The sequence below is a fragment of the Pezoporus occidentalis genome, unplaced genomic scaffold (assembly GCF_034315485.1).
Source record: "Pezoporus occidentalis ecotype Australia unplaced genomic scaffold, CSIRO_AGI_Poc_V1 ctg249, whole genome shotgun sequence".
Classification (NCBI taxonomy): Eukaryota; Metazoa; Chordata; class Aves; order Psittaciformes; family Psittacidae; genus Pezoporus; species Pezoporus occidentalis.
The window spans coordinates 456,637-481,994 of NW_026914383.1; the positions used below are offsets into that span (position 1 = coordinate 456,637).

Genomic DNA, 25,358 nt, shown 5'->3' on the forward strand with positions numbered 1-25,358 from the left:
GAGGGAATGAACCGCGCGGCGGGGGCGCGCTGGGGGCTGCCGGAGCGCGGGGCCTGCGCCGGGAGCCGCCGGGAGCGCAGCGGCTGCTCCGCGGGGCTCCTGCGCTGAGCTCCCAACGGGGAGGTTGCGCTCGGAAGGCCGAGAGCAGCGGGCGCCGCTCTGGTGCTTCAGCATCTGCCGTGCCCCCCGCAGGGGCCGGGGGCAGGGGCAGGTTTGAGGCTCAGGGTCCGGCCGTGTCCAGGGCAGGAAACTCCTCGTGTTCCTCTCAGAAGATGTGCCGAAGATCATGGGCAAGGTAGCGGCTGGGTTTGGACATTTTGGCTCCGCAAGAAGGAAAGAGACTCATGTCTCTGCTGTGACTATGGATGATACCCTAGAAGAGGTCAGTCCGCGTTGCTTAATGCTTGTTTGTGCCTGAGGCCACCAGCCCTGCCTGGGACACACCACAGGACTCCTGGAAGAGGCAGAGAGGTCTCAATGCAGGTACCGGTGAGAAGCCCCTGACCCACCTTGAACAGGGAGGAAGGAGCATCCTCCGGGCTGGGGGAGAGGCACCATTGCTCGGGGGGTCTCCTCCTGCCCGCTGAGTGGGGACAGAAGCTTCTCAGAGCTGCTGGGCTCATCCCCATGACTAACAGGAAGGACTCGAAGATTGCTATGGACTCCCCTCCGGTGACCTCCGGCTCTGCAGCAGGCCCTGTTACCTTCTCACATGTTTTCGGGCAGCAGTGCCAGCTTATGGAAGCAGGTAAGAGAGAAACGTGTGCAAGTGCAACCTCATCGTCCTGCATCTCATCTCCTGGTTTGCAGATCTCTTCCCTCCCATCGTGTTTCCCAAGTTCTTCATCAGGCCTGGTCTTATCCAAAGGGAAAGTTGGAGTGACTCCTGTCACATCTGTGTAGCTCCCTCAACTTCTCCCAAAACTACCTAAAACCTTTGTGTCCAAATAGTTACAACTACGAGGCAAGGGTTGGGGTGATTGCACGTTTTTGGGTTAACGTGGTCTGGAGCAAACTGCTCTTTGCCTGGTAGAGGATGTTCCCATTGTGTTTGGATGTGTACACAACATGTATAGCAATTTTTCCAGTTTCAAAACAATGCCTTTCCAACTGGAGGCTGGTTTGCTGTTTTGGAGGGTGACTCTTGCAGTACAGAGCCTCTCGTGGTGTGTGGATCTTTACTTCGGTGTTCAATTTGACAAAGTGTTTGGTTGTTTTCCTTTGCTGCTTCTGGCTGTTTCTGTTACCATAGCACCTAGAAGCTCTGTTCCCTTTCCCAGGTGTTTTCATACACTTGTAATGTCTCTGCAGATGGGCCTGGTTGAACGTTGTTTGTGGCTTTTGGGTATTAAGGAGGGAGTGTGTAACATGGCTATTAAGGAGGGAGTAACATGGCTTATCCCAGATGTTAAATTTTTGCCTCTTGCTTTGCTCTAGCATCCTGCATCCTCCTTCATACTTGAGTACCCAAGACAGATTAGGACAATGAATCTTTTCCCTACCCCTGCTTCCAGGTAGCTTGGAGAATGGATGGATGTATTTATTTGCAGCTGTGGAGAAAGCCTGGGTTTTGGCAATGGTAACATCTGCTCTGAATTTCTAGGGCTTGTTTCACTGGGACCTGATTATTACTGTTGGATGGTGCCATGTATCTTGCACATACGTTCTCCAAAGTGTCCCATCCCCCCTTTCCTCTTTTTTTCTCTCTTCTCCCCAACTGACTCTGTGACTAATGAGGTTTGATTGTAATGTTGCTGTTTCTGTGCTGAGATACAAAATATTACGTACTGGGGGTTAGCTGCAGATCTGTGGGTGACTTCTGTTGTGCCTCTCATAGTACTTGCACAGGCTGAGCTTGGAGAGTGACTCCATAGCTGACATACCCCAGCTCATCAGGCCTGTGACCATGCTGCTGCCTCCAAGGAAATGGCAGGCAGTTTTTCAAGAGGGTTTGGTGTTAATATTCTGTATTATACGGCCTGGGATCAGTCCAAAGGTGCTGGATCTGTTGTACTGGATGTGACGCAGGGAGGAGATGTGTGAAAAGCCCTAGTCCTGGGTGAGCAATGTGTTTTCCAAATTAGTAAGATTGATCAGGTGGGAAAGCCTAAGTGGTCGTTTTAGTTTGGTTTCTCTTTCCTGTAGAAACCCCAGAGAGGAAACCTGTGATTCCAGGGCTGTTGAACCCCACCTCAGTAACGCAACCATAAGATTTTCTCCTTTTGTGTGGATCATTTTAGCAGGATTTTCTAGATGCCTTCTCAGGCATGTGCAGCCTGCAGGTACAAGGTACAATGCAATGTAGGGGTGGCTGCCATGAGAGTCACTGATACCCAAAGCAAATGGGTAGATACATGTGATACACATCTATTTCCATTCCTATTCTTATGACAATATAAGCTCAGCATACCTGCAAGCAGCATTTTGGTTGATGTGTTTGTGGATTTGCCTGTGTTCATAGGGCCTGTGTAAGCTGCCACTGTACTCCGGGGTTTTAATGTGCCCTAAGGGAGCAGGAGTGGATACAGGCTTGGGATGCCAAGCTCCATAATTTATTTATGTCCTATGCTCAAAGTGACACTTGGGGTGAGCTATAAAAGGTCACTACATCGTGTAGGGCTGCGCAAGGCCTTTACAGACCATAAACCCAAGATCCTGTGCATCCTCTGCAGTGACTTCTGAGGAGCTGTGTGTGGGGCCAAGTTCTCACCTCTACAGGCCAGATTTCATGAGCAAGACTTGTAGGCACTCAAGTACCACATCACTGCTGATGGTGACATTTGGGCTGTTTTTAATAACTGTGATGTGCTTGAATGTTAAAGGTTCTGGCCTGAATTAAATGTCAGGTTATGTGCCTGCAGAAATACTGAACTCCAGATAAATCACAGAATTGACAGCACAGCTTTCATGTACCACCTGGAAAGAGCTCGATTTTCTATAGCTTCTGCCTTTGCTCCAAGGCACCTGCAAGAAGATCGGGGATCTGCTTCCAGAATATGCTTGGGTTTTGTGTAGCAGTGTCTGTCCTTGAAGGAGAGAGCGGAGGGTGCGTGATGCTCTTGCAAATGTGTGTCCCCTTGTGCCAAATGCTGCTCTTCAGTAACTTGCTCTGAAAAGCCAGTACTGAATGCCTTGAAAGTTAACTTGTCTCCAGCCAGCTGCACGTTTTTCCAGTTGATGGAAGGCTTGAAGTTTTTTGTGTGTCTCATTCTGCATAATTGGCTGATTATTCATGCATAGCTTTTGTAGATTTGCATAATACCCTGGGATGTAGTATGGTAATCACAATATTAGTCTAAAGAGTGTGTTGTCATATGGGAGCTCTGCTCCAAAGCTGTTTCGTCCTTTGTGGAAGTACTTGATCTCTATTTAACATCTGAAGCACTGTTTACTTGTCTATTATATAGGATGCTCTCTTGAAAATTAGTCTTCGATCTTCCTACTCTACCCCACTGTACTGTTGTTACTTTACCAAGTTTACTATGCCGCCATACATTTGTTTGGTGGGATGTGTTCCTTGCAGTTACGTGGGGTTTTGTGTGCACTGAGCACAGGGAGTAGTGCAGGTTGGAACACTGCAGCTGGCTTAACTCCTCCTTTGGAGCTCGCTGATAGAACTCCAGTTTTCCCAGGCAGGCAATTCTTGCTGTTTCAGGCTTTAAATGTGCCTGATGCCTGAAAGATCTGTCAGTGTCATCTGGGGACATGGTCACCTTTCAAGAGAGTGTGATTTTAAAAGGGGGGCTGTAAGTCCTGTCTAGAATTGCTCAGAGAATAAGGTTTTCATTTCATGGGCAAGCCATGTACGTTGATTGGTTTTTTACCTGGTTCAACCTAACTCCAAGGGTGGTGATTTCCAAAAGGAGTAATTGGGAAAGAAGCTGTCTTCATAACCTAATCCTAAATCTTTCATATCTTAGCTGGAAGTCCTGTCTGCCAGGGAACGAAGGAGCATCTTTCATGTCTGAAGCACGAATTTGAATCTGGCATAGATAAATCTACAAATACTGCCAATACTGGGGTGAAAGGGTCTGGGTTTCTCCATTTGGCTGCTTCTGGATTTAAAAATAATAATAAAAAACTGGTAGTGTCAATTAGAAATCTTTCAGACTTCAAAATAGGAGAGACTGAGGATTTGAGGGGTATTTCCTTTCTGCCCTCCCAGGAAGTATTGAATACATGGAGTGAGACCAGAGCTCAAAGAGAGCTGAGGACTCTCTTGAAGAATTAGGCTTAGTAGAGAAACCACTTTATACACAGGCAAGTTCCGAGCAACTTGTTTTGCTTAAACCACGACCATGATGCAGTTTTTTGGACTTACAGCCTTGACTCACTGCTCCATTAGATTGTCCTTTTCCATATATTCTTTGGCTTACAGATGCTGCCATTTTGTTAGGCTCCAAGTTGGTTTATTTTTTATATCTTTCCAGTTAATTTTCCATTGGTTATGAAATAAGGAACTTGGTTCAAAATGGACCAGAAAGAACAAGAAAGCTTTAGGGTGATTTGAAAATCATTGAGGCTTTAAGATGTTGCGTTGAAACTTTTCCATGTTATCTTTCAGTTATACTGAACACTTACGCAAGGAAATGCCCTGATTTGTTGCATCGGACACTATAGGTGCGCTGATTTGCTTTTAAGCAATTATAAGGTGCTGAATTCACAGCACTGCACTGCCTGATGAGGAAAGGAGCCAGAGAGTGACAGAGCAGACTGATTTGCTAGTACACGAGCAAGGTCTGAGGGCAAACCAGCCCTGACAGCTTTCAAAGGAGCAAAGCTGCAGCAGGGCAGGGAGGGGTTCTTAAAAATAACCCCTCAGATCAATGCTTGTCTGTAACTTACTGCTTTTCCATGTGGGACACTGCTCTGCCTAATAACTCCTTTATAGCCAAGGCCTTTCTTAAGAAAGCTTCACTAATATCATTGCTGATCTAAAGCACATACTGGGCACATGGGAAGAACTTCTGGGGAAAATCACAGCCCCTCATAAAACGCTGAAGAACATCTCTGACCTTTCAAAATGAAGCTGAGGAGCTGAGCATTTGCCATCTGTGCTCTCACATTTTTGTCCTTCAGTCCCTTGTGCATTTTTCCATGATTTAATTAAGCACCAGCCAAACAGGATCTGGTTTCAAACCTTTTACCTGCAGCTGAAACAGAGCAGAGGTGATCTGGTTTTACCTTCTTCCCAAAAGCTGAGACTAGGAGTGCCTGTCAGGCGCTCAGGGAGCCACATCGCTCTCATCTTCTGCCACATATATGTGATGAAAGATGATTTAACAGGTTCATATCAAACCCGCAACCCTTTCTGGTCTTGGGTTTCCGTAAGTACAACCCTTCAGCGAGCTCAGGCTCAAGCTACGAGCACATTTGAGCTAAGCCCTTGTGACAGCTCTTCTTTCCTCTCACGGACAACAAGAGAAAACAGTCAGCGTGAAACCCGCTTGGATCAGTTGGTTTGAGACCACACAGAATCGGGGCTAGAAATGTGTTCCTTGGCTCTCAGTGATTTAAGTTTCCTACAGGCATTAGTCTGTAATAAATTTTTAATGGTAACAAGTTGTTTCATTTGCTCTCCCAAGAGAAGACCCTGTGTGTATGTACAGCAAAGAGACTTTGGTTCCAAAGACGATTGCAACAGTCCTGATTAATCAGCGTGCCATGGGGTAGGTCTGTGCATGAGCAGCAGATTTCCTGCGTTTGGGGACATAAGAAACAGAAATATGTATCAGTTGAGTGAGGTGCTATGAAATCAGCGATCCCAGAGGCTGGTCCTCCTGGGCGATAGCCTTGTGATGCTCAGTGCAATACCAGAAGGTTGGACTTGAGGATCTTAAAGGTCTTTTCCAACCTAGTTAATTCTATGAAGCTGTTGGACTATGGGCCAGCCCTGCAGACACCTGGAAAGAAAATACACTGCAGTGTTACAACGTGAAGGCCTGTTATGTTGCTGGCATTTCATACAGGGATGGAAATGGTGCCTTTTCCCATTTTACTAAATCTGCCTGCTCTTGAAGACTGCTGTTTTCCCTTGGGGTGGAGCTGTCATCTCGCTCTACCTCCTGGTATTATGGCAGGCTTGAAAGCAACCAGCATAAATCTCTGTGCTCAGCACTATGGTGCTTAAGAACATGTAGATGAGATCCCTGCCAACTTTCCATGCGTGCTATTGTCATGCTAAATAACGTTGTGCGTGTTGTTGTAGAAAGAGGTGTCATTTCTGTCAAAACCAAACCCCTGTTTTTCTGAGATGACAAGAAAATGTATCAGAACCAAACTACTCCAAAAGCCTTTTGTGTTTTGGGGGAGAACAGGATTATCTGATTCTCTCCAGGGCCAGCTCCAGCACTAGGAAGGAAAGTCATTTACCTCCCCCCAGAAAAGCAGTAAGTAAAAATCTGCCTTGACAGATGACGTGCTCCTGCCTGAGCTGAATAGATTAAGGGGCCACAGAAATGAGATGGGAAGATCACAACTGTTTTTCTTTTCCACCCAGTGGAATGAGCTGTTACGAGGGATAAAAAAAAAGGTGACTTTTATCTCTTTTATCTCTTCCTTCACTTTGCTAGGTAGCACTGTGCTCCCCAGGAGGAAAAATGGTGATCAGTGCCTTATGGATGGAGCTCACTTGCTGTTCATGCCTTCTGTTGCTTTACAGTGTTCTCCTTTTCGTCACAGCAATCCTGTGCTGTTGTTAGTTGCTGGGGAAGCTGCAGGGTACCTGGGGGTGCTGCACAGGGCTCTGAAGGACAGGGGCACAGAAGACAATTGCTAGCTAATACTCTAGAAACATTCCTGTGAAGTGCATGGCAATCCACAGAGATGGCATGTCAGTGATCCACGTGGCGGCTGACGGGTTGGAGGGTTTGTTATGTGTGAGTGGCTGTCCTGGTTTGGGGTGTTTGCACTGGAAAAGCTCGTGGGAATTGTGGCACAGGGCTGAGATGATGGGTCAGGGTCTCTTACAGCACGCTTTATCTGTTTCTAATGGCCAAATAGTGGATCGTGTCCTGAGGGTGATGGATTGTACCTGCTTTGAAGAGGGGAGAAAACCAATGTTTTCCAAAAGCATGACTGTAGGGCATCTGGGCATTAAGTGAGGAAAGCTGCACTTAGCCTGTGGCTAAATCCGCATTCCTAGAGATGGATTTGGTGCTGTACTCCCCAAAGTAGTGCTCTGGATGTGGCAGCAGGCGGGAGCTGAGCAAGATGCCCAGTGCTGTGGGTCTGCTGCTCCCTCTCGCCATGGCCACTGATTCGGAGAAAACTCCGGGAACAAACTCGCCAGCAGTTTCAAGCTGACAAGCAGGTATTCCTTATTGCGGCGCCGGGAGACACGGGGGATAGCTCCTCCTAACGTGTGTCCCCGCATTGCTCTACAGGTCATCCTTGTATGGTCACTGGGCATATTACGGCATGCTTACAAAAATGTGATGGTCTTTAAGGGTGCTTTACTTTTCCCAACAAGCTTAATTAACATTACAGACATAGCAATCATCCTGGCCTCCTGCTTATCAGTTAGTTTAACTGCTCTCATCCTGGACGTCTGCTAGTCCGGGATACTCCCCATCCCAGGCCCTGTCCTTCTATTCTGCTTTTCTCACACCTTTTGTATTGAGGCCCTGAGGGCCTGAACCTATGTCAACTACCTCCAAGCACCGCGGTTATTTTCCATTCCAAAGCCATCAAACTTCGCATTACTTGGAACTGATTACATTTTGAACTTTTGTGCCTCCGTGTCTCACCACGTAACACATGGCAGAGTCCCTTGTGTATGTGGTTAACGTGCCTAAAAGCAGAGCAGCACGGAAGAGTCATTGGAGGGAGGAGGCGGCGTGCTAATAGGTATGAAGTGATGTATATGTACCCACATCTCTCTGTAATTCACAACAGGATGGGTTTATTCTTCAAACGGCAAGGCTTCAAACTTTTCCAAAGTGTTGTTGATACTGCTGCATGCCGCTAGTGTCTGACCAAAAAAACCCCAATGTAACAACAGAAAGCAGAGAGAAATAATTGAAAATACTTTGCATCAATGAAATACAGATTTTCCCCTGTCACCCCAAGAGAGAGATTCAGTGACACAGCACCTCTCTACTAACCTGCAGCTGATTTCCTCCTGATTAAATCATGGGTAGTGCTCATCTCCCCTCCTGACAAATTTGGGTTTGTCAATGTTCATGAACAGTGAAGTAGAAGAATATAATAATTCCTTCAAATTGAAAACAGCCATCATATTTTTATGACACCAAAATAATGAGCTGGAAACATGCGTGTGATTAGATTTGCAGCTACAACAGGAATTTGTTATCCTTTCTTTCTTTGGAGGTCTCTGAGGCAGTTTCAATAGCCATGCATTGTTAAAGGGAAAGTGGACTAAATGGCATTAAGCAAGGTATTTGCCTTTACTGTGCTCTTATCCTATTTAATGGTAGGTGGGGATTTTTGAGAATCATGGAAATGAACGTTTTGCCTAAATTCTGATAAGTGTTTTACTAAAAATATCATTTTAATTGGGAAACAGGGAACAAGGTCGACATATTGTTTTTGTATTTTATCATCCTGGCTAACGCAGTGGCTGCAGTGATGAAACTGAAAATGTATGAGCCTTTCCAAACCAAAACATTCCTCCAGAGCCAAAGTACACTACTCCTGACAGAGCTGTACGTTATCCTGGCTTTGAGTGAAATCAAGTATATGAAGTCTTAAGAGATGGAGAGACTATGTTTGAATTCCATTAGTTTTGGGAATGTATTGTAGTGCCATTGAACCTCTGTGTAAAAAGAAAACAGGTTAGGATAGAGAAACTGATGTTTTTTCTGCAGAAGGGAAAGACAATCTATGTCCCAAAGCTGGTGGCAGAGGGGTTACAAATGAGGAATACTGCATTTTTGCAATATCATTCTATAGGGCTTGGTTCAAAAGCAGTTTTTAACAGCTCCCAGTAAAGCAGCTGGAGAGAGTGACGTTGCAGCAAATCGCCAGCAGCCCGGTTAATGGTGCAGTGCATTCATTTGGTACGAGGTCTGCATCACTGCTGCTCTGCCATTTGGGCCTCATGGCTGAAACTGCTGCCCCCACTAAATGGTTAAAGAAGTAAGTTAGATTTCAGGAAATTGAAAGTGTTTGTAAAGGTCTGGGAGAGCAAAAGGCATCTGATGCTCTGAGTGTACACGGAGCTTGCAGCAAAATGAAACTTCATTCTCCCTGCAGCATCTTTCTGCATGGGTAAAAATAGTTTCTGTCTCTCAATTGAGCTGCTCAGGTTATCTTCCAGAAGTGCTTATTGTTAGCTTGCTTTTGCAGACACTGGAACAAAGGTACCGTGTGCTTCAGTGGCTGCAAAACTGAATTGCCCTCAGGATTGCTGACTGCTGCTGCTGTGACTCTGCAGAAAGCTCCGGGAGAGGTGGAGCAGCAGCAACGCAAGAGCTTGCAAACATCAGGCCACCCCAGAGCCATGGGATGTTCTCTTCTGGGCAGCTAGAGAGGGGAGGGGAAAACAGGTCAGCTCTGCCCTTGCTCTGAGCATGAGCCTGGCCTGACTTGTGCACAGCCAGGGACATAAACCTGCAGAACTTGTAGGAATTCCTCTCGCTCATGTACCATTCTCCATCTGTCCCATGCCTCCCATGGATGTAATTAACTTCTGTGTGCTGCCTCTCCAGAACTCAGTTATGTGCCTCTTTCTGTAATGCTTGACCAAAACACAGCTATATCTGGAGAACTACAGGTAAGGGCTCTATGTTCCAGCTGTAGTTTACCTGAGCAGAGGAAGGCAGGACAATTCCTGCATGCCCCTCTGACCCCACTTAAGTCTTCCAAGGCAGTGGTTGCCAGGATTGCTTTAATACCTGGAGGATCCCTTGGTTTTATTGGTCTGTGTTCAAGGTTCACGGCTAGTTTGACAAATGCCTAACACAAAGACTTGGTGTTTCCATGATAAACAACCCTTGTGTGCTTAAGTGGGGGTGTACCTATAACATCCGGAGGCTTTAAATAAGGTTTAATGTGTTCCTAAATGGACTGTAAGCGTTTCAGGGCAGGTGCACTCTGGTGCAAAGATACCCCAGTGCCCTTAAATCATCATGGAATGGTTTGGGTTGGAAGGGACCCTAAAGCTCATCCAGTTCCAACCCTGCCACGGGCAGGGACCCCTTCCACTAGAGCAGCTTGCTCCAAGCCCTGTCCAACCTGGCCTCAAACACTGCCAGGGATGGGCTGTGGCAGCTCTGATGCACTCTTTCTATCCTTCTTTCCTAGCTGCTGCAGGTGGAGCTCTGAGCACCCATGGTATGTGCACTGTCCCTCACATGCAGGTTTGCACTCTGAAGTTCCAGGCTGTTTGCAAAGTTACCTTTTCATTTGGAGGTAGAAAAGTCGTTCAGGCCATTTTGCATGGATACTCCTTCCAGTAACCGTTATAAAGGGTTTCGGCCTCACTAGGTAATCCATTAACAGGGTGCCAAGAGAGGTTTTTCCCTGTTGTGTTAAGGATCTCCAGCACAATGTTCTTGAAGGGCTCTGTTTAGTCTGGGAAGATTCCAGTTATGTGTCAAACACGTTAAATCAGTGTAATTTCTATGATTGCAAAGGAATGGAGCTTCCTCTTCTCTTTCACCTGCAGGCAGGTGGTGATGGCAAAGGACTTTTAAACAATAGCTTTATCCATGACTTTGAACCAAATCTTACTCAATAATCCAGCCCCTCTCTCGGACTCGGCTCCCCATCAGCCTGGTCGTGGCTTTGGTCCATCCCCACAACCTGAATAATTCTGCTTTTCTAGCAAAGCTGCTGTTCCTGTCAATGTCCTCTGCTGTGGTGCTGACCCCCGGTGGTTGCTGTGCTGGTGCCTGCTTTGCAGTGCTAACAGTTGCTTGGGTATGACCCAAGTGCTCGTTTTAAGTAAATGAAGTTTTCTGGGGAAAGGGAATGTATTCTGAGAGACAGAACAAACGTTTTCAAAGAACCTCAAACTCGCTTTTTAATTCTTTTTTCCTTGTTTTATTCAGTTTGGGGAATATATTCCCAGTGACCTAATGCAGAACTGAGAGCAGTTTGTTTGTCATGAGCTTATCTTTCCATTTTCTGTCTGTTTGTTAATATGCTGCGAACATGGACTTGAAAACCAAAGAGCCATCATCACAAATCCGCATGGATTTGAGTCAGGCTACTGGTATGGGTAGCCCCAGCTGAGTTGGTTGCTTAGAAATAAGTAGGAAAAAGACTTTTTGGGCTTGGATTTATATTTGTACATGTGCTTTACAAATAATTACTTAACCTAAAGCTGAGAATTTCTTTCTGCTCCCCAAGAAGAGTTAATCATGTGGGAAGTACCACAAATAAATCAAGAGTTATTAATGTTGGCTGCCCAAATTGATGTGAGGATTTGTTTTCTGTAAACTGCAAAATGCTGCTTTTGCAGATATAAAAAAGCTTGTATCTTCCAGGCGAACTGTAAATGAGCTGGAAGGGTAATTTAACAGTAATTTAACATTAACATTTTAACATGAATCTAACATTCACAGTTAGTTAAACTGGATTAACTCCTGTAAAGATTTCTGCACATGTAGGACCCCCAGAAAAGGCATTGCAGAAGTGACTTTTTCTCCCCTATCAAGTTCTGCATTTTCATTATAAATTTGATATTCGAGTCCGAGGTGGCAAAAGGGAGTGCCATGATTTTCTGAGGGTGGAATATCTATTGTTCACCATGTGGAAAACACTGAAGACCACATACTCTCCAGCTCTGATGGCAAAGTACACACAGGAAAGTTTAAAATACAGATGACATTCTTCTGAATCTAGCTACAGGGATCTAATGCTGATTATCCTATTGATCCGGAGTATTTTACTGTGTTCCAGGTACACCTAGGAATCTGATACTTAAAATGTTGCCAACGATTAAGCATTCATTTACATTTATCTACATAACTAACTCGGGCTGGAGCTGCTGTTTTGCCTCAGCAGTAGAACAGGGTGTTTTAGCTAGTTTTCCTTTTTTTTTTCCTCCTCCTTCCCTTTCAGTTTTCCTAACCCAGCTGCCCACCGTTACCTGGGAATGCCCCAGTGCTCTTTGACTCCAGGAAAATTACATCTCCCTGTAGAGAGAGGGATTTTGTTACGCTTAAACTTTCATTGAGCTTGATAATGTTTCACTTGAGGCTTTCTGCTTTCATTCTTGTTGATTGAATTAGGGAATCCTGGCTCAAGATTGATGCTTCCCCCTTCCTCCCCTTTCCCTTGGGGAGTGCGTTTTGTATGAAGTTTAAAATGATTAATGGGAGAGCGTGATTGTAATCATTTATTTTAAGAAAGCCTGAGTGGAAATTGTTAGGCTTTGATACCCGTGCTTGTGATCTTAAACAGGGATTATTGGCTTGCCTGTTATCTTGCCTTTTACTGGGCATTTGTTACAGCTGCCAGTCCGTGGCAAAACCTGGTTTCGGAAGTATCAGCTCAGGGTCGGTAGGTTAATGATGGGAAGGATTTCCTCAGGGCTCACTGTTCTCATCTATAGGCTTTGAGCATTTTAAATGGACAAATCCTAATCTGGCTGGTGCTGCTTTCGTTTAACTACTCGCCAGTTTCTCATTTAGACAGGCCAGGAGAGGGAGGCAGAGTCCACTGCAAAGCAGAGTCCAACTCAAACGCCTCGGAGTTTATGAGTATAAAAAGGTTTGTACTGCATCAAACCCACAACTGCACCACGGGGATCTCCTGCAGTTCCTCACCATCTTAAGCCATTGCTAGTGGCCATACACAAGGGACATGAGAAGCTTGCAGTATTAAGTGAAGCTGTTCTGTGCTCCAAGTTACTATCCATCCATGCATCCATCCATCCATCCATCCATGCATCCATCCATCCATGCATCCATCCATCCATGCATCCATCCATCCTGCAGTAACACCAACTCTGCAGCACTTACAGTCAAATTCTACTTTGCTGGCAGCTCATGGTACCCCAAGGATGGGGGGGGGGGGGGGGGGGGGGGCATTGCCATGTGTGAATGGGTCTGTCAGATTTTAGGCTGAAGCATAATTCCATGAGGTGATGGCTGTTTCAGGTTAGCTAAACTGTTACAGATTTAGGTTCATTTCAAGGTAATTTGGCTAATTTAATGTCATTTGATGATTACAAGCAGTAGCAGCATTTGGTTTATCAAATAGGCCACGTTTGGCATAAATTCAATGTGTCTTGATAAATTCTAATTCAAGAAATGTTCATCTATATAAATCATGTGGTGGGGATTAAAATGGCAAAAATAAGTAAGAAAATAAAAATAATTAAAAAAAGAAAATAATAAAAAAAAGTGAAAATCAGAGCTTTTGTGCCTGTGGCTTTCTCCATTGTGAGAATGTTCTTAGTTTCCCAAACTGAATAGCAAAATCCAAAAGGACAGCTCAGTCTTCTCTCAGCAGCCCAGCTGCTATCTGCCATTTTGCTGTAAAAAAGGTGTTTCAAGGAAATAAGAAATCTTTTGGGAAGCTCTAGCTCTTACAAGAGTCACATCAAAGGCCTCTCGTGCTTCTGGGGATCAGGCCAAATTCATCAAAGAGTTTTTATAGAGTTCTGCCCTGTGTAAAAGTTTTATTGGAGGTCCTGGGCAGCCTTCAAAACTCTTCTGGACTGCATCAGTTTGATTTAACTCAGCTTCATATTAGAGCAGTTGATCTAAAATTAGCTTGGAGTATGGGCACTCTCCTTAATACAGGATTTTGCCTGGTATGTATTTAGGATTGACACTAGGACAGAGTGACCAAGGATATGACAAAAGCCTTTGCATCGTGGCTGAGTGTGAGGAAAGTTAAATTACTGCTTGGTGTTGCTTGCAGGACCCCAAGGAAGCATGGAGTTACCCAGGTCAGAAATAACTTACCTAAAATGATTGTGATTAAACTCAGGACAAGCTGCACGTTGAATTTCCTTCTAGAGAAAAGCCTTTATCTAAATAAAGTTCTAGTGAACATTTACTGTCATAATTCGGTGGTAATTCTGCCGGGGAATTCTTCTCAGTAACTCTTATTATTAATTAGTTCAGCCAAAATAGGGGATTAATAAATATTGCAGCACTCTTGATGTGACATTCCTTGTTTATTCCCGTTTTACACATAGCATATGTGAGGAACAAAGGCTTTTCCTCACTTTTGGTAGGTACCAAATTAGGGATAACGGGAATCTTGTGCGTGAGGAGGCCTTGGTGTCTTCTAGGCCTGGACCAGTAAGGAATGGTATTGAAAACCTTGGAAGTAAGGGCTCTTCCAACTAGCTGGTCTGTCCCTCAAAACCACAGCAGCCTGACTGCAAACCTGAGCATGGTGATGCTCTGCCACACAGGCTGGGGTGTGGGTGCTCGTGCAGCTTGCTCCAGGCTTCTGCTTCATGTAGACGTCCTGAGTGGCAGCACAAGGGATGGTGGTGGGATCAGCCTGAGAACAAAGTAAGCTGCTCAGCCGAAGCTTCTGTGATGTGTTGGCTATTGATTTTGCCAGCAAATACACCTGAGGCTGGGCTAACCTTTCTCCAGCAGCAGCCTGAGAATTAGTGATGACATTTCTTGTTAGGAAATAAGCTCCATGTACCACTTTCTGCCCATGTTACCATGGTTTCCCCCACCCCTTTGCAAGTCTAAACCATTAGCACTCTAATGCATCATCTAGGTGATGATTTTTCATGGCTTCATGGTCTACTCAGACCTCTCTGGTCTTGTCACTGAGACATGACAGCGTTTTTATAACTCTCTTGCTGAGAACAGCTAATGGGAGTGCTCAGCAATTGAAAGGTCAATGTGATAAGGAGTGTTCCCTTAGGTACCTGCATTCCCGTATTAAAGCCTGCGTGAGGAGGGAGCGTGGCACAGCGTGAACCTGACTTAGTGACAGACTACAGTAAAAATGAGGAAGGATGGGTGTTGAAGTCACTCTTGTTACCCATAACCTGGAGTTTCGTGAGTGCTGGAAGGGGGCTGTTAGGCTTATGACCAGCTCCTTTAATTTATTTTACTACATGGAAAGAAGCGTCCTTCAGGGTGCATTTTTTGTATGTGTTCCGAAATGGTTTTTAAGTATCTGCTGTGGTGCCATTATTTCCTTTAATAAACAGAAATAAGAACAGGACGAGAGAGAAGCTGCTGGGGTTGTTGCACTATAGCAGAAAGTAACATGTTTGAAGAAAAGCATTTGCTGTGTTTACTAGGGCACATGTAGCTAATAAATGGATGAATAATTAAGTGAACTTATACATAATTAACTCTGCAGTCTGTGGGCATAGGACCAAACTGGCATTTGTCAAGGCACATGTGTAAGCTCAAATCCTTATGGAAGAGCAAAAGGCTTTGAGCAAGTATTAGCTGTTTTCCTGCTGAATTTCTAATTAACCCGGCTGGGGGTTATTTTGTTTGTATTTGTTTTATCAGTATCTTTTACTGTTCCACCACACGTGTCCCAGCCCTACAGCTCATCATGTATGGTGTGATTTATCCCTTTCTGTCCAACGCTTCAAGCTTCACTGCGTTATTTTGTGTAGCATTCCACATAGAAAATGCGGAGTTGCAAAACTTCTTGATGGAATTCAATATGTAAAGCTCAGTGTGAGTCAGGGGAAACTGAAGACACAAACTTGAGGTTCTCTTAAATTTTATGGTTTTTTTTTTCAGCCTGGTTTTAGTTTTTCTCCAGCTTTGACCTCATTTTTTTTTAATTTGGTTTTAGAAGCTTATGTTTTCATTCATATATGTGTCCTTAAATGGATACGAGATGAATTTAAGCATTTTTGCAGGTGTATTCCACTCTCTGCGACTGAGTTATTGGGTAAGGATCTGGTCCTTGAAGATCCTGAAGGTATTTGAGCAGCTCTGGCTCCCCTTTGCTGCTTGGGGTGTAAATGAGTAGTGAGTAGAGCGAGTGGCGGTGGAGCCATCTCCTCTGTTGTTATGGGAACACCAGCAGTGGGGTGCCAGGGAAGGCAGTAGAGATGGTATTTGCTGAATGACGTGTAAAATCAGAGCTCTGGAAGGAATGGCTCTTCCCTCCTTAGAGAAATTTATGCTTTTGTAGGGCTGATCTGAAAACAAGCTGCTTGGAAGTGATGCGGGGTTTGGAGGTGTAATCCATGCTGGTAAAAAAGTATGCTTTATGTCTGTGTGTTATTGCTCTGCAGCCATCTGCATGCTGTTACCTGTGGATGCACATCTCCATCCTGCTCTATACTATCACAATAACTCTGTCATAGCTGCTTGAGGCATGCAAGCCCTCCTTCACTGCTCTCCTGAATGGCTTTTTGCATTTTATTGAATTATTGTGTGCTTCAGGTCCTGAGGTTCAAATCAGGGTCTGCAGTGCTGAGCTACATCTGTTTCACACTGTAATAACAGAGGCTGTACAAGTGTTCAATACAAACCAACCTGCACTTTGAGTAACAAGTCCTCTTTGAAGCATGAATAAAAAAGAGGAGGCAAAGTCTTGAGGGACGTTGTGGGGTGAGACGATGCAGACAGGGTGGCTCCAGTGCAGCTGTGCTTTGCAGCCAGCAATGTTCACAGACCAGTGGGTTAAAATCAGCAAGCTGCTCTAGTGGAAGGTGTCCCTGCCTGTGGCAGGGGTTGGAACTGGAGGAGCCTTAAGGTCCCTTCCAACCCAAACCAGTCTGGGATTCTATGCTGCTGTCCTTTGCCATGGCCATGCACCCAGTCCATAGGCTGGCATGGGAATCTAAGTAAAGCTTTCTGGCAGTGACTGTGCATCTCTAAGTCTAATGTTTGGAGGCTACTTTAGTATAGATCCATTTTAGGCTATTTTAGGTGGAGGATATGAGCTGGATAGTTCTAGACTTCATCTAAAATACTTTTTCCTACTTTAAGACAAGGCAAAGCCTTCTACATTTTGGAGCCTGTTCAAGCATGAAGTTCTGAGCTACAGCAAAGTATTTCATTTCATTACTTTTCACTCCATCTTTCTTCCTAAAAATGTCTAAAACACACATAACATTAGAAATGCTTGGTTGCCTAACAGTGAAACTGCAGAAATTTTGGCACTGGATCTGATTGGAAATTCAAATGGGCTTTGCTAGTGTGAATCTGAATTCATCTTTCAACATAGTACACGTGGAAAAGGAGGAGGGGATGATGTTACTAGAAGTTAGAATTTATGTAATAATTTGCATAGACGATTTGCAGCATGGAGGTGTCTAAATAGTATTAAACCTCATGTTTTAAAGAATAGAATCAGGAATAATGAAGGTGATTTTTTTTTTTCTCGTCTGAAAAAAGTGAGTTGCATTTAGTTACTGTGTTCTATTTTTAGAAACACTGAGCTTCCTAAAGTCTCTCTAAAGCTTCTCTAACACTTGCTGTGCCTGTAGGGGCTCCAGTTGTAGGGCCTGGGTCTTGCTGGTTCATTAAATCCATGGAAAGGCTGGAAAGCTGGAAAAGGCCATATCCCCTGTCCCCATCCCCAGAATAGAGAGGGATGATGCTTATGCTATTGCATACTTCTGTTTTGCTTTCCAGGTTCTTCATAGGCTTTTTTCACTTGATCATTTCACGTAACTGCAAGAAAAATCACTAAAGCAGCGACCTCTCCCATAGTTTCCTTAAATATCATTATTTCATAATGGCCATTTTTCACTTTTTCACTCTCCTCCCTGCCTTCACCTAACCAGGGATTAGAAGCTGCTGCTCATCAATGGCAAGTTTAAATCTGCTGATACCAGCAGATAACTGATATCAGTTATTAAAGGGAGTAAGAACAATGTGGCATAAATCTGTGCCTTATCTTGCAAACAAAAGTAAATGCTCTTCAGTCTAACCTCCAACTGGAGAGAGGCTACAAATGTGCTCATGCCTTGGTTTTGGAAGGGAACAAATGATATAATGATTAATAAAGATCAGTAATGTAATATTACTCAGTTTGTCTTTTTTGCCATCAAAGACTCAAACGCCTGTTACTCTGCTCAAAAGCTTAGCACAAGAAACTGCCTTTAGGTCAAGGAAAATTTACTCCATATATTAATGTAATCACAAAAGAGAAACTTCCTTCCTGTGATGATTCCCTCTGGACAGCCCAGGAAAAGAATCATTATATCAAAAAATCAAGAGTTTTACAACTCACTGCAAATCTGATTACTTTGGTGTCTTTGGAAAAATGCAAGATTCTTCTTTTTCCCTTCCCCTTCTGTAAGAGCACTTCATTTTTAGGGGCTGTTTAGTGAATCTGAATCGCTGAGGAGCAGGTGTAGGAGGTCTGAACAACATCTGTGTGACCACGGATGAAAACATTATGACCATTATGGTATAATAGACAAGAATATCTTCTGGTAGATGTGCCAGAGCTGTGGGCATGGATCTCCCTGTGCATGTGCCTGTGCATACATCCCTCTTCTTCACTTCAACAGCTGGCCTGGGAATTGCAGGGCTGTGTGTTGGCTTCTTGAAGCGGAGCTGTAAATCATAACCCAACTGCACAAAAAGGCACCTCTCTATTGAAAAGTCAGTAAGCTTTGTCAGAGATCTGATCTGCTCCAGTTCCCAACAACTGCTTTTTACTGCTGGTGCAACACAGGCAGTACAACAAGCTGGGGCTTTAATGTGATGGATGAAACAGGGAAAAGAAACCCCAAAGTCAACCCTTGTCTGTGGAGCTTTGAGCATTAAGACCTTTCTTTCTGATTTGGAAGTGAGAACAAGGTATTTCTGGAATCAATTATTTTAGCTTGGAAACTTAGCAAGTTTTAGCTGAAGGAGGTAGCTATGCCATAGCTATGAAGGAGAAGATATGCCAAAATAGCCAGCATATTTCCACATTTTTCTGTACTGCCACTACTGATACTATAGAAGATAATACTATCTATAGTAGTATCTATACTCCTAGAGCTACTCCTTTTTGTCATCAGATCCTTCTACATCCAAGCTAATAGGTTAGCTGCAAAAGGAAAAATATTTCAGAAGATAAAAGAAGTTTTTCCTAATATTAATCCTTGAAAAATAACCAAACATACTTCTTTCTGTATTTACCAGCTAATCTTTTAGATCTGATGCTTGTGTGTAGGAGGCACTTGCTTATTTTACACAATGCTTTGAGATCAGTGGAAATGAAAACCAGCATAATTACCCTCTGGCCTTTTATCTTTCTGTGGTATCATCTCTAGAGAATGCCAGGAGAGGGTAGAGAAGCCTTTGCACAGTGGATAATCACAGCCATTAGAGGAAACAACACTAACTTAACATCACCTGATTTTTCTCACTAAAACATAGATATTGGAGTCAGTGTTGATCCATTACTGAAATCATGCAGCCAAGAAACAGCCACACTTATGGTAGGACCCACAGGAAAACCTGAGCTTTGGCTATTCTAGTAAATTCTTTAAATATTCAGAGGGTTGGTATGCTAAAATAGGGGTGATGGACACAAAGAACATGAATGACTGCTTTAAGTGCAAAGTACCAGTCAGCCATAATTACAAATTTGGGATCAATGCTGCTGTATTTTGACTGTGTTGGTAAATAATTAATGGGGGAGTGCAGTGCAAGGATGAAAATCTCCTTTTCAAACTCTGTCTTGAGTGAAATGTAAAACTGTATCTGAGCAAATGCTGGTGCTCTTTAAAAGAGGGGAAGGAAAGGACCGGATTTACAGTGCAATTGGAATTTCAGAAGGGAAGCAGCAGTTTTATTCAGTAGTTAAATGCACATGAAGTGTTCCACCCTCTCCGGTTTGTCATTATCCCTGATCCAGAAGCAGCAGCTGAGTGAGCAGGATCTCTAATGGTGTGGGGAATATTCACGTGTCAGTAAGATCTTGACTGAATGTCACATCCACTTAGTGCTGTTTAAAGGAGAAAGGAAATCACTCTGTCTCGCACCCCTGAGAAAGGTCAGCCCATCCATTTATCTCTGTTTGTCTGAAGCCAATTGGAAGTGTGATGCAAGTTTGTCACCTAAGGATTTTTTTTTGAAAATGGGTTTGTTAAGGGACAAACCACCAGCAGCTCTGAATTCTCGTGCTGGTGCTTCACTTTCCTAAAGCCTGTGGGGTTAAAATCCACTTGTGGCTCTGTCTGGTGTGCGTTCTGGTGGAGAGCCCAATGGGGATGCTCTCTACACTATCTCTTGGTTGTAATACTGGGTGTATAACAGGGTAATTCTCACTAGAAATCTTGTATGTCCTTATATTAAGTTGATTTTAGTCAAGCCTACACCACCATCCTCAAACAATGGTCAGTTGCTGTAGTGCAGTTTATCTGCGGAGAAATTTGCAGTGACACTTGAGGTTGTGCCCTGGAAATCAGTTAACATTCAGTATAATGCAAGGATGCTGGTCCTCATAGGCTCAGAAAAGAAATGTATTTTCCAAATATTTCAGAAAGTAATGGTAGTTTTTGTTTTCCCTCTGTCTTGGTGCACCTTTGAATGGTTCTGTAGGCAAAATAATGTATCATCATCCCTCCTTAGGGATGCAAGGTGGGAGGGATGCGAAGGTGCTATATTTACCAAGGGAGAAGAGGCAGCAGTGCAAAATGAGGCTTGTCCCTGGATGGAAGTAGCTTGTCCCTCTTGAGCTCAGTTCACTGCTGTCACTCCACTTACTGCTGAATGTGGCTGATGAAATTTTACCTAGAATGCATAAAATGCAATCCTATTAAATTCTCATTTAATCTGAGGCAGAAAGCAGCTACCAGTGCACGCACAAATGCTGCTGTGATGAGTGATAGGAGAACAAGAATGTCAGCTGTTGCATGGATTTGCAATAGAGTGGGAATAGAGGAGGCTTTGGACATAAACATGTGGGCAATGCTCTTAATGTGCTTTGGTGCAACAGAGCATGGAGCTGATATCAACATCCTACCAAACACCATCCTTAAACCTTGGTAGTCTGATCCCTTGTTTTAATTTTCAGCTGTCTTAAAATGCATCCTGATAAACTGTTGATAAATCAAGTAGCTACCATCAGATGATCTGTAATGGAGCATAAGTGAAGCTGTAATAAAGCAAATAGGCCCATCCATATCATTCTAGATTTGCTTTTGAACTGGTATAGAAAGTGCTGAGACAGAGATGAAGTGGCCTGATGATTTAGGAAGAAGTGGATGAGTGTCTAAATAATAAATGATCCCAGGGAAAATGTCACATGAGAGGTTTTATGACATATGTTAATGTTGTAGAATAAGTTACATTGTCAGGGAATGGAAGTATCAGATTTGTACAATACTCCATGTGATGAAGTGTTCCTCATGTGAGAGGTGCTGCTACAGTCACACCAGTTACCAAGTGACAAAATCAAGTAATTTCATTGTGATTTCACAGTATTTTTTGCATGTTGAATGAAAGGCTTCATTGCCTCAGTTTAGTCGGCTTCACTTTTAATAATACTGATTGCACCATATATGTTTCTTATGTTTTTAGTGCCAATTTCTCAACTTGGCACAAGATTCAAATTTTAATGCAGTCAACAACATAAAAGCCAGGTTTATGTTAAACTTTGTTATGGTAATGACTTTTCCCTGCTGGGAACCAATTACATGGAGAAGTACTTCCTGTAGCTGGGGAGCCGGTGTAAAGGGACAGTCAAACCCCCCTAAAAATGTAGGAGCATGTTTCAAGCCTTTGGTGTAAGGTAATTTCAGTCTATTTGAAGGACTTGACACAAGCACATGCCTTCCAGTGCTGTTTTATGTTTCCCCAACTTCTGGTGATGAGAAGGTCCCCCTGGAGATGCTTACTTCAGCTTTCTGAGAAGGTAGTGGAGCTGTTGTGATTCCTAATCCTGGTGTAAAGCTTATGTATGATGCAAAAAAATCAAAGTAGATTGAACAAGCGTGATGCTTGAAAATCTCCATGGACTGTGAAACGTGAGTGTGGGAGCAAGAGTCACCCAAATGAGTGTTTTTAGAAACCATTTCCTAAGGATCTCCATGGGGATGGCAGATGTCAGGAGAAACAACTTCCACTGCTTTATCTGCACAAAGCCTTTAGAATAAGGTAACCATGGGGGAGAGGTGCCAGAATACACACAGGCACCTGCTGAGAATGGAAGGTGGACTGGGGTCATCTCTCTCCAATGGGTGAAAATGGGTTATGAAAAGGCAGGGAGTGAGGGAGGTGGGGAAGGAGAAGGGGCTTGTTCGGTAGTCCCAGGAGAGAAATGGGACTGGTTGAAGCAGTGCTGCAGACTCCAATATAGACAAGAGAGAAAAGCAAAATCAATCAGGGTTAATGATGGTCCATCTCCCTTCTGCCCTCCACCTGAGAGGCAAAGGCAGAATGGGGTGATAAAGATGCATGAATAATTGCAATGACAAAACACCTGCCTGCCAGGGAGAAGTGGTGAATGAATTCCTTATTCATAGCTTTAAAGCCCACATATCTAACTTAAGCATAGCTGAGTTTGGGGAATAGTAGTCAAGAAGATGAATGGCTGGACCTCACTGAGTTAAGAAGGATAAAATAATGCACACTGTGTATGAACACAGTACCAAATACATTCTGTTTCACAGATTATGTGAAAATCAGTGGTGTTCAGAAGAGTAAGACATCACCCTGCCTGTTTGTTACTGTCAATGCAGTGTGGATGTGATTAGAGGGTGGTCCTTTAGGGAGGAAGAAGAAACTTCTTTCCCCATCTGAACTGGAGAAAAACCTCAGTTCAACTCATGGCTGCAGTAAATATTAATTATACAAAGAGGAGGGATGGCTGAGAATAGCACACCCACGCTGGGTGGTAGCCCAGTGGCTGGGAGACCTGCAAGGTATGAGAGAAAAAGGGAGAAAGATCCACACTTTGGCCGGTTTGGACCAGCAAATGAAACTAAATTTCCCCATATTTAGGAACTTCCTAAAGAAAGGCAAAAAGCTCCTGTTAGTACCTTCATCAAATTAATGCCCCAACAGCAACACAAGAAGGCAAGAGAGTTTCAATCACAGCCAAAACACGGCAAACTTGAAGTCCCTTGGGAAAACAGTTTAGCCACGTTCAGGCTCACGTCTTCCCATTTATACTAATGCAAAGGGAAAATCTAAGGAGGGGACTGAGTTCAGTTGCTCACCACATCCTGATTAGCTGCTTATTGAAAATAACAGCTTTGCCTGTTTATGTTCACCTCCCACTAAACAGAAAGTTGCTGCCAGAAGCTCAGGGTATTCTCTCAGCAGAAAAGCATCAGTCTGGAGGGATGCAGGTCTGTGTCCTGCTGACAGCTTGGAAATCTACTATCCAAAGGTTGCATCAGAACTTGTCTTCAAGAAAAGGTAAATGAGTAAATTGCAACTAAGCATCAAGTTTAGATAAATAACTCTTTGGATCCAGAAGCCAAATAATTCCCATTGGCCATAGCCTGTTATTTTTTGACGGAGACAAACAGAGGCCATTCAGGGGAGACCTTTAAAAACCAACTGGCCAAATTCAGCCTGGATGTTTAAAGTCTCAGAAGTGCTTCCCACTTCACTGATGTCAAATTGTCTTTTCCTTTCTTTATCATCAACACAGGTAGCTCATTTGTTTTCTGATCTTCATTCCTCAGTGCTGTTTCAGAAGCCCAAATGCATGGAATTGGTTCAAAACCCACCTAAATATCTAAAGCGAGTTAGATCTAAACCCTACACCTAAATCTCTAAGCTACCTGAAGTGGAAGGTCTACTCAGTTCTTGTATATTGATGTATTTTAGGTTTCCTCTTTGTCCCAGTTCTGACTTGAACTGGTTTGAAAACTTGCATCAGGAAGAGCAAGCTGCACCAGGTACATGATGGGACTCCTGAATCTACATGAGTATTCTGGGCAAGCTTTTAAAGACTACGAAGAGCATGGTGTCTGCCAAGGGCTTTAGGAAACAAACTTTACATAATAATAATAGTGAGTTCATGTGTACCAGGATTCCTCTTCTTTTTGCAACAGCATCAGACACTGCTCATGGAAATCCATGAATAAGAATAGCAATGACTGCCTGGGTTTTGGTGCCTTTTTTTCCTCTTTGTTATACATACAATCATTTTAAGGAGGACCTTTGAACCTTGACACAAGCCATCAGCTGCCCTTGGGGTAGAAGTGAACAGAATCACCTCTGTCTGTAGGTGTGGGGGTGCTAAAATCTGCTGTGGCTGAGCTGTAGAGAGCCCCCATATGGGCATTATCAGCACCAGTACTGATGCAGTGCAGAACTGAGTTGCTTTTGCAGTTACCCACATTAGCACCTGCATTGCCAGGTTTAGTTCAGATCCCACAGCAGTGCCCTCCCAGCTCAGAGGAAGAAAAGAAGTTTTCATATCTCCTCTTAATTTCTTCAGTTTAATCTCAGTATTTTGAATCCTGTTGGTGCAGTCCTCATCACCCTGTTAGATTAAAACCAAAACCACATCATCTAAGTGCATTTGCTTGTTTCTAACAAATATGTTGCCATGGGAACTCACTGTTGCTCTAGCTGCTGTGCCAGATGCACCAGCTCTCTGTCCCTGGGCTGTTTTAGTTTTTCCAATAAATTAATTGCATTTAAATTAAACATACTAAGTGATTTCTTGTCAATTAATTTGAATGTTAAGCTGGGTACTCACAAAGTTTCTCTCTTCCTACTCACCCCACAAGATTAATTAACTCCTCCAGATATTGTAGTCCATCACATAAAGCTGTGGTCTTCCCCAGCGCTCTGCAGTTGGAGTACTCGCTATCTGCATGGGAAGTAATCAGTGGCCAAAGTAATTGCTTTTCACAAGTCTGTTCTCAGCTGTCCTGTCAGATTAAAGCTCTAATGAAACTGTTTCAGCTTCCAGGAAAAAATATTCAGCAGAAATGTGCTGTAGTTGCAGGTGGAAAGCAAAGCTGAGAATGGAATTGGGTTGGTTTAGCACATCAGATGTTCATTTGTTGGTCCTCTTTGGAGGCATTCCCACCAGTGCTGGCTCTGGCATGTTTCCTCCTCGCATTCCTGCTGTGGGAGGATGTTTGGGTTCCTCCCAATATCCCTATTTTGTGTTAAGGCAGTAAAAGATGGAGAATTCATGCATAATGCGCAGTGGGTGAAGAGCATCGCTGGCACAGAGGCAGACAAATGATACAGGGTTGCTCTGTACTTTGCTCGTGTACATTCAGCCAGTGGTTGGGGCTTGAGGAAATACTTAAATTTGAACTTAGAAGGTCAGTAAAAAGATTGTCCAAGAGTGGTTTCTAGATCGGAACTCTGAGAGCTCAGCAGCAAATGAGCTTATGAATCTATTGCTTAGATTTGTAACAGGCTTCCTCCTAAAATTCAGAGGTCTTGGAGCAGAATGTTTGCTGTGGGTACATGTGCCCAACACTAGCCTAGAGAGAGGAAAAGATAGTGAATATATGTAGCAGGCTTAAAACACTTTATACACAGCTTCCTGATCTGCAA

At 43.8% G+C, this 25,358-nt stretch overlaps 1 protein-coding gene and 1 long non-coding RNA gene across 2 annotated transcripts in view; one reads left to right on the forward strand and one right to left on the reverse strand.

Annotated features, from left to right (window-relative positions):
* Positions 1-514: 514 nt before the first annotated feature.
* The window catches only part of KAZN (kazrin, periplakin interacting protein), a 218,914-nt gene continuing 194,070 nt past the window's right edge, over positions 515-25,358 (forward strand). Inside the window, exon 1 of the mRNA XM_062622845.1 lies at positions 515-748. Coding sequence (XP_062478829.1) covers positions 628-748 — 121 coding nt within the window. The 5' untranslated portion in view covers positions 515-627. The remainder of the gene's footprint in view (positions 749-25,358) is intronic.
* On the reverse strand, positions 14,176-24,693 carry LOC134165797 (uncharacterized). The gene is made up of 3 exons (XR_009965650.1): positions 24,564-24,693; positions 20,490-20,612; positions 14,176-14,433 (listed from the first exon to the last, which is right to left on the reverse strand). It is a non-coding gene; the product is annotated as an uncharacterized LOC134165797 (long non-coding RNA).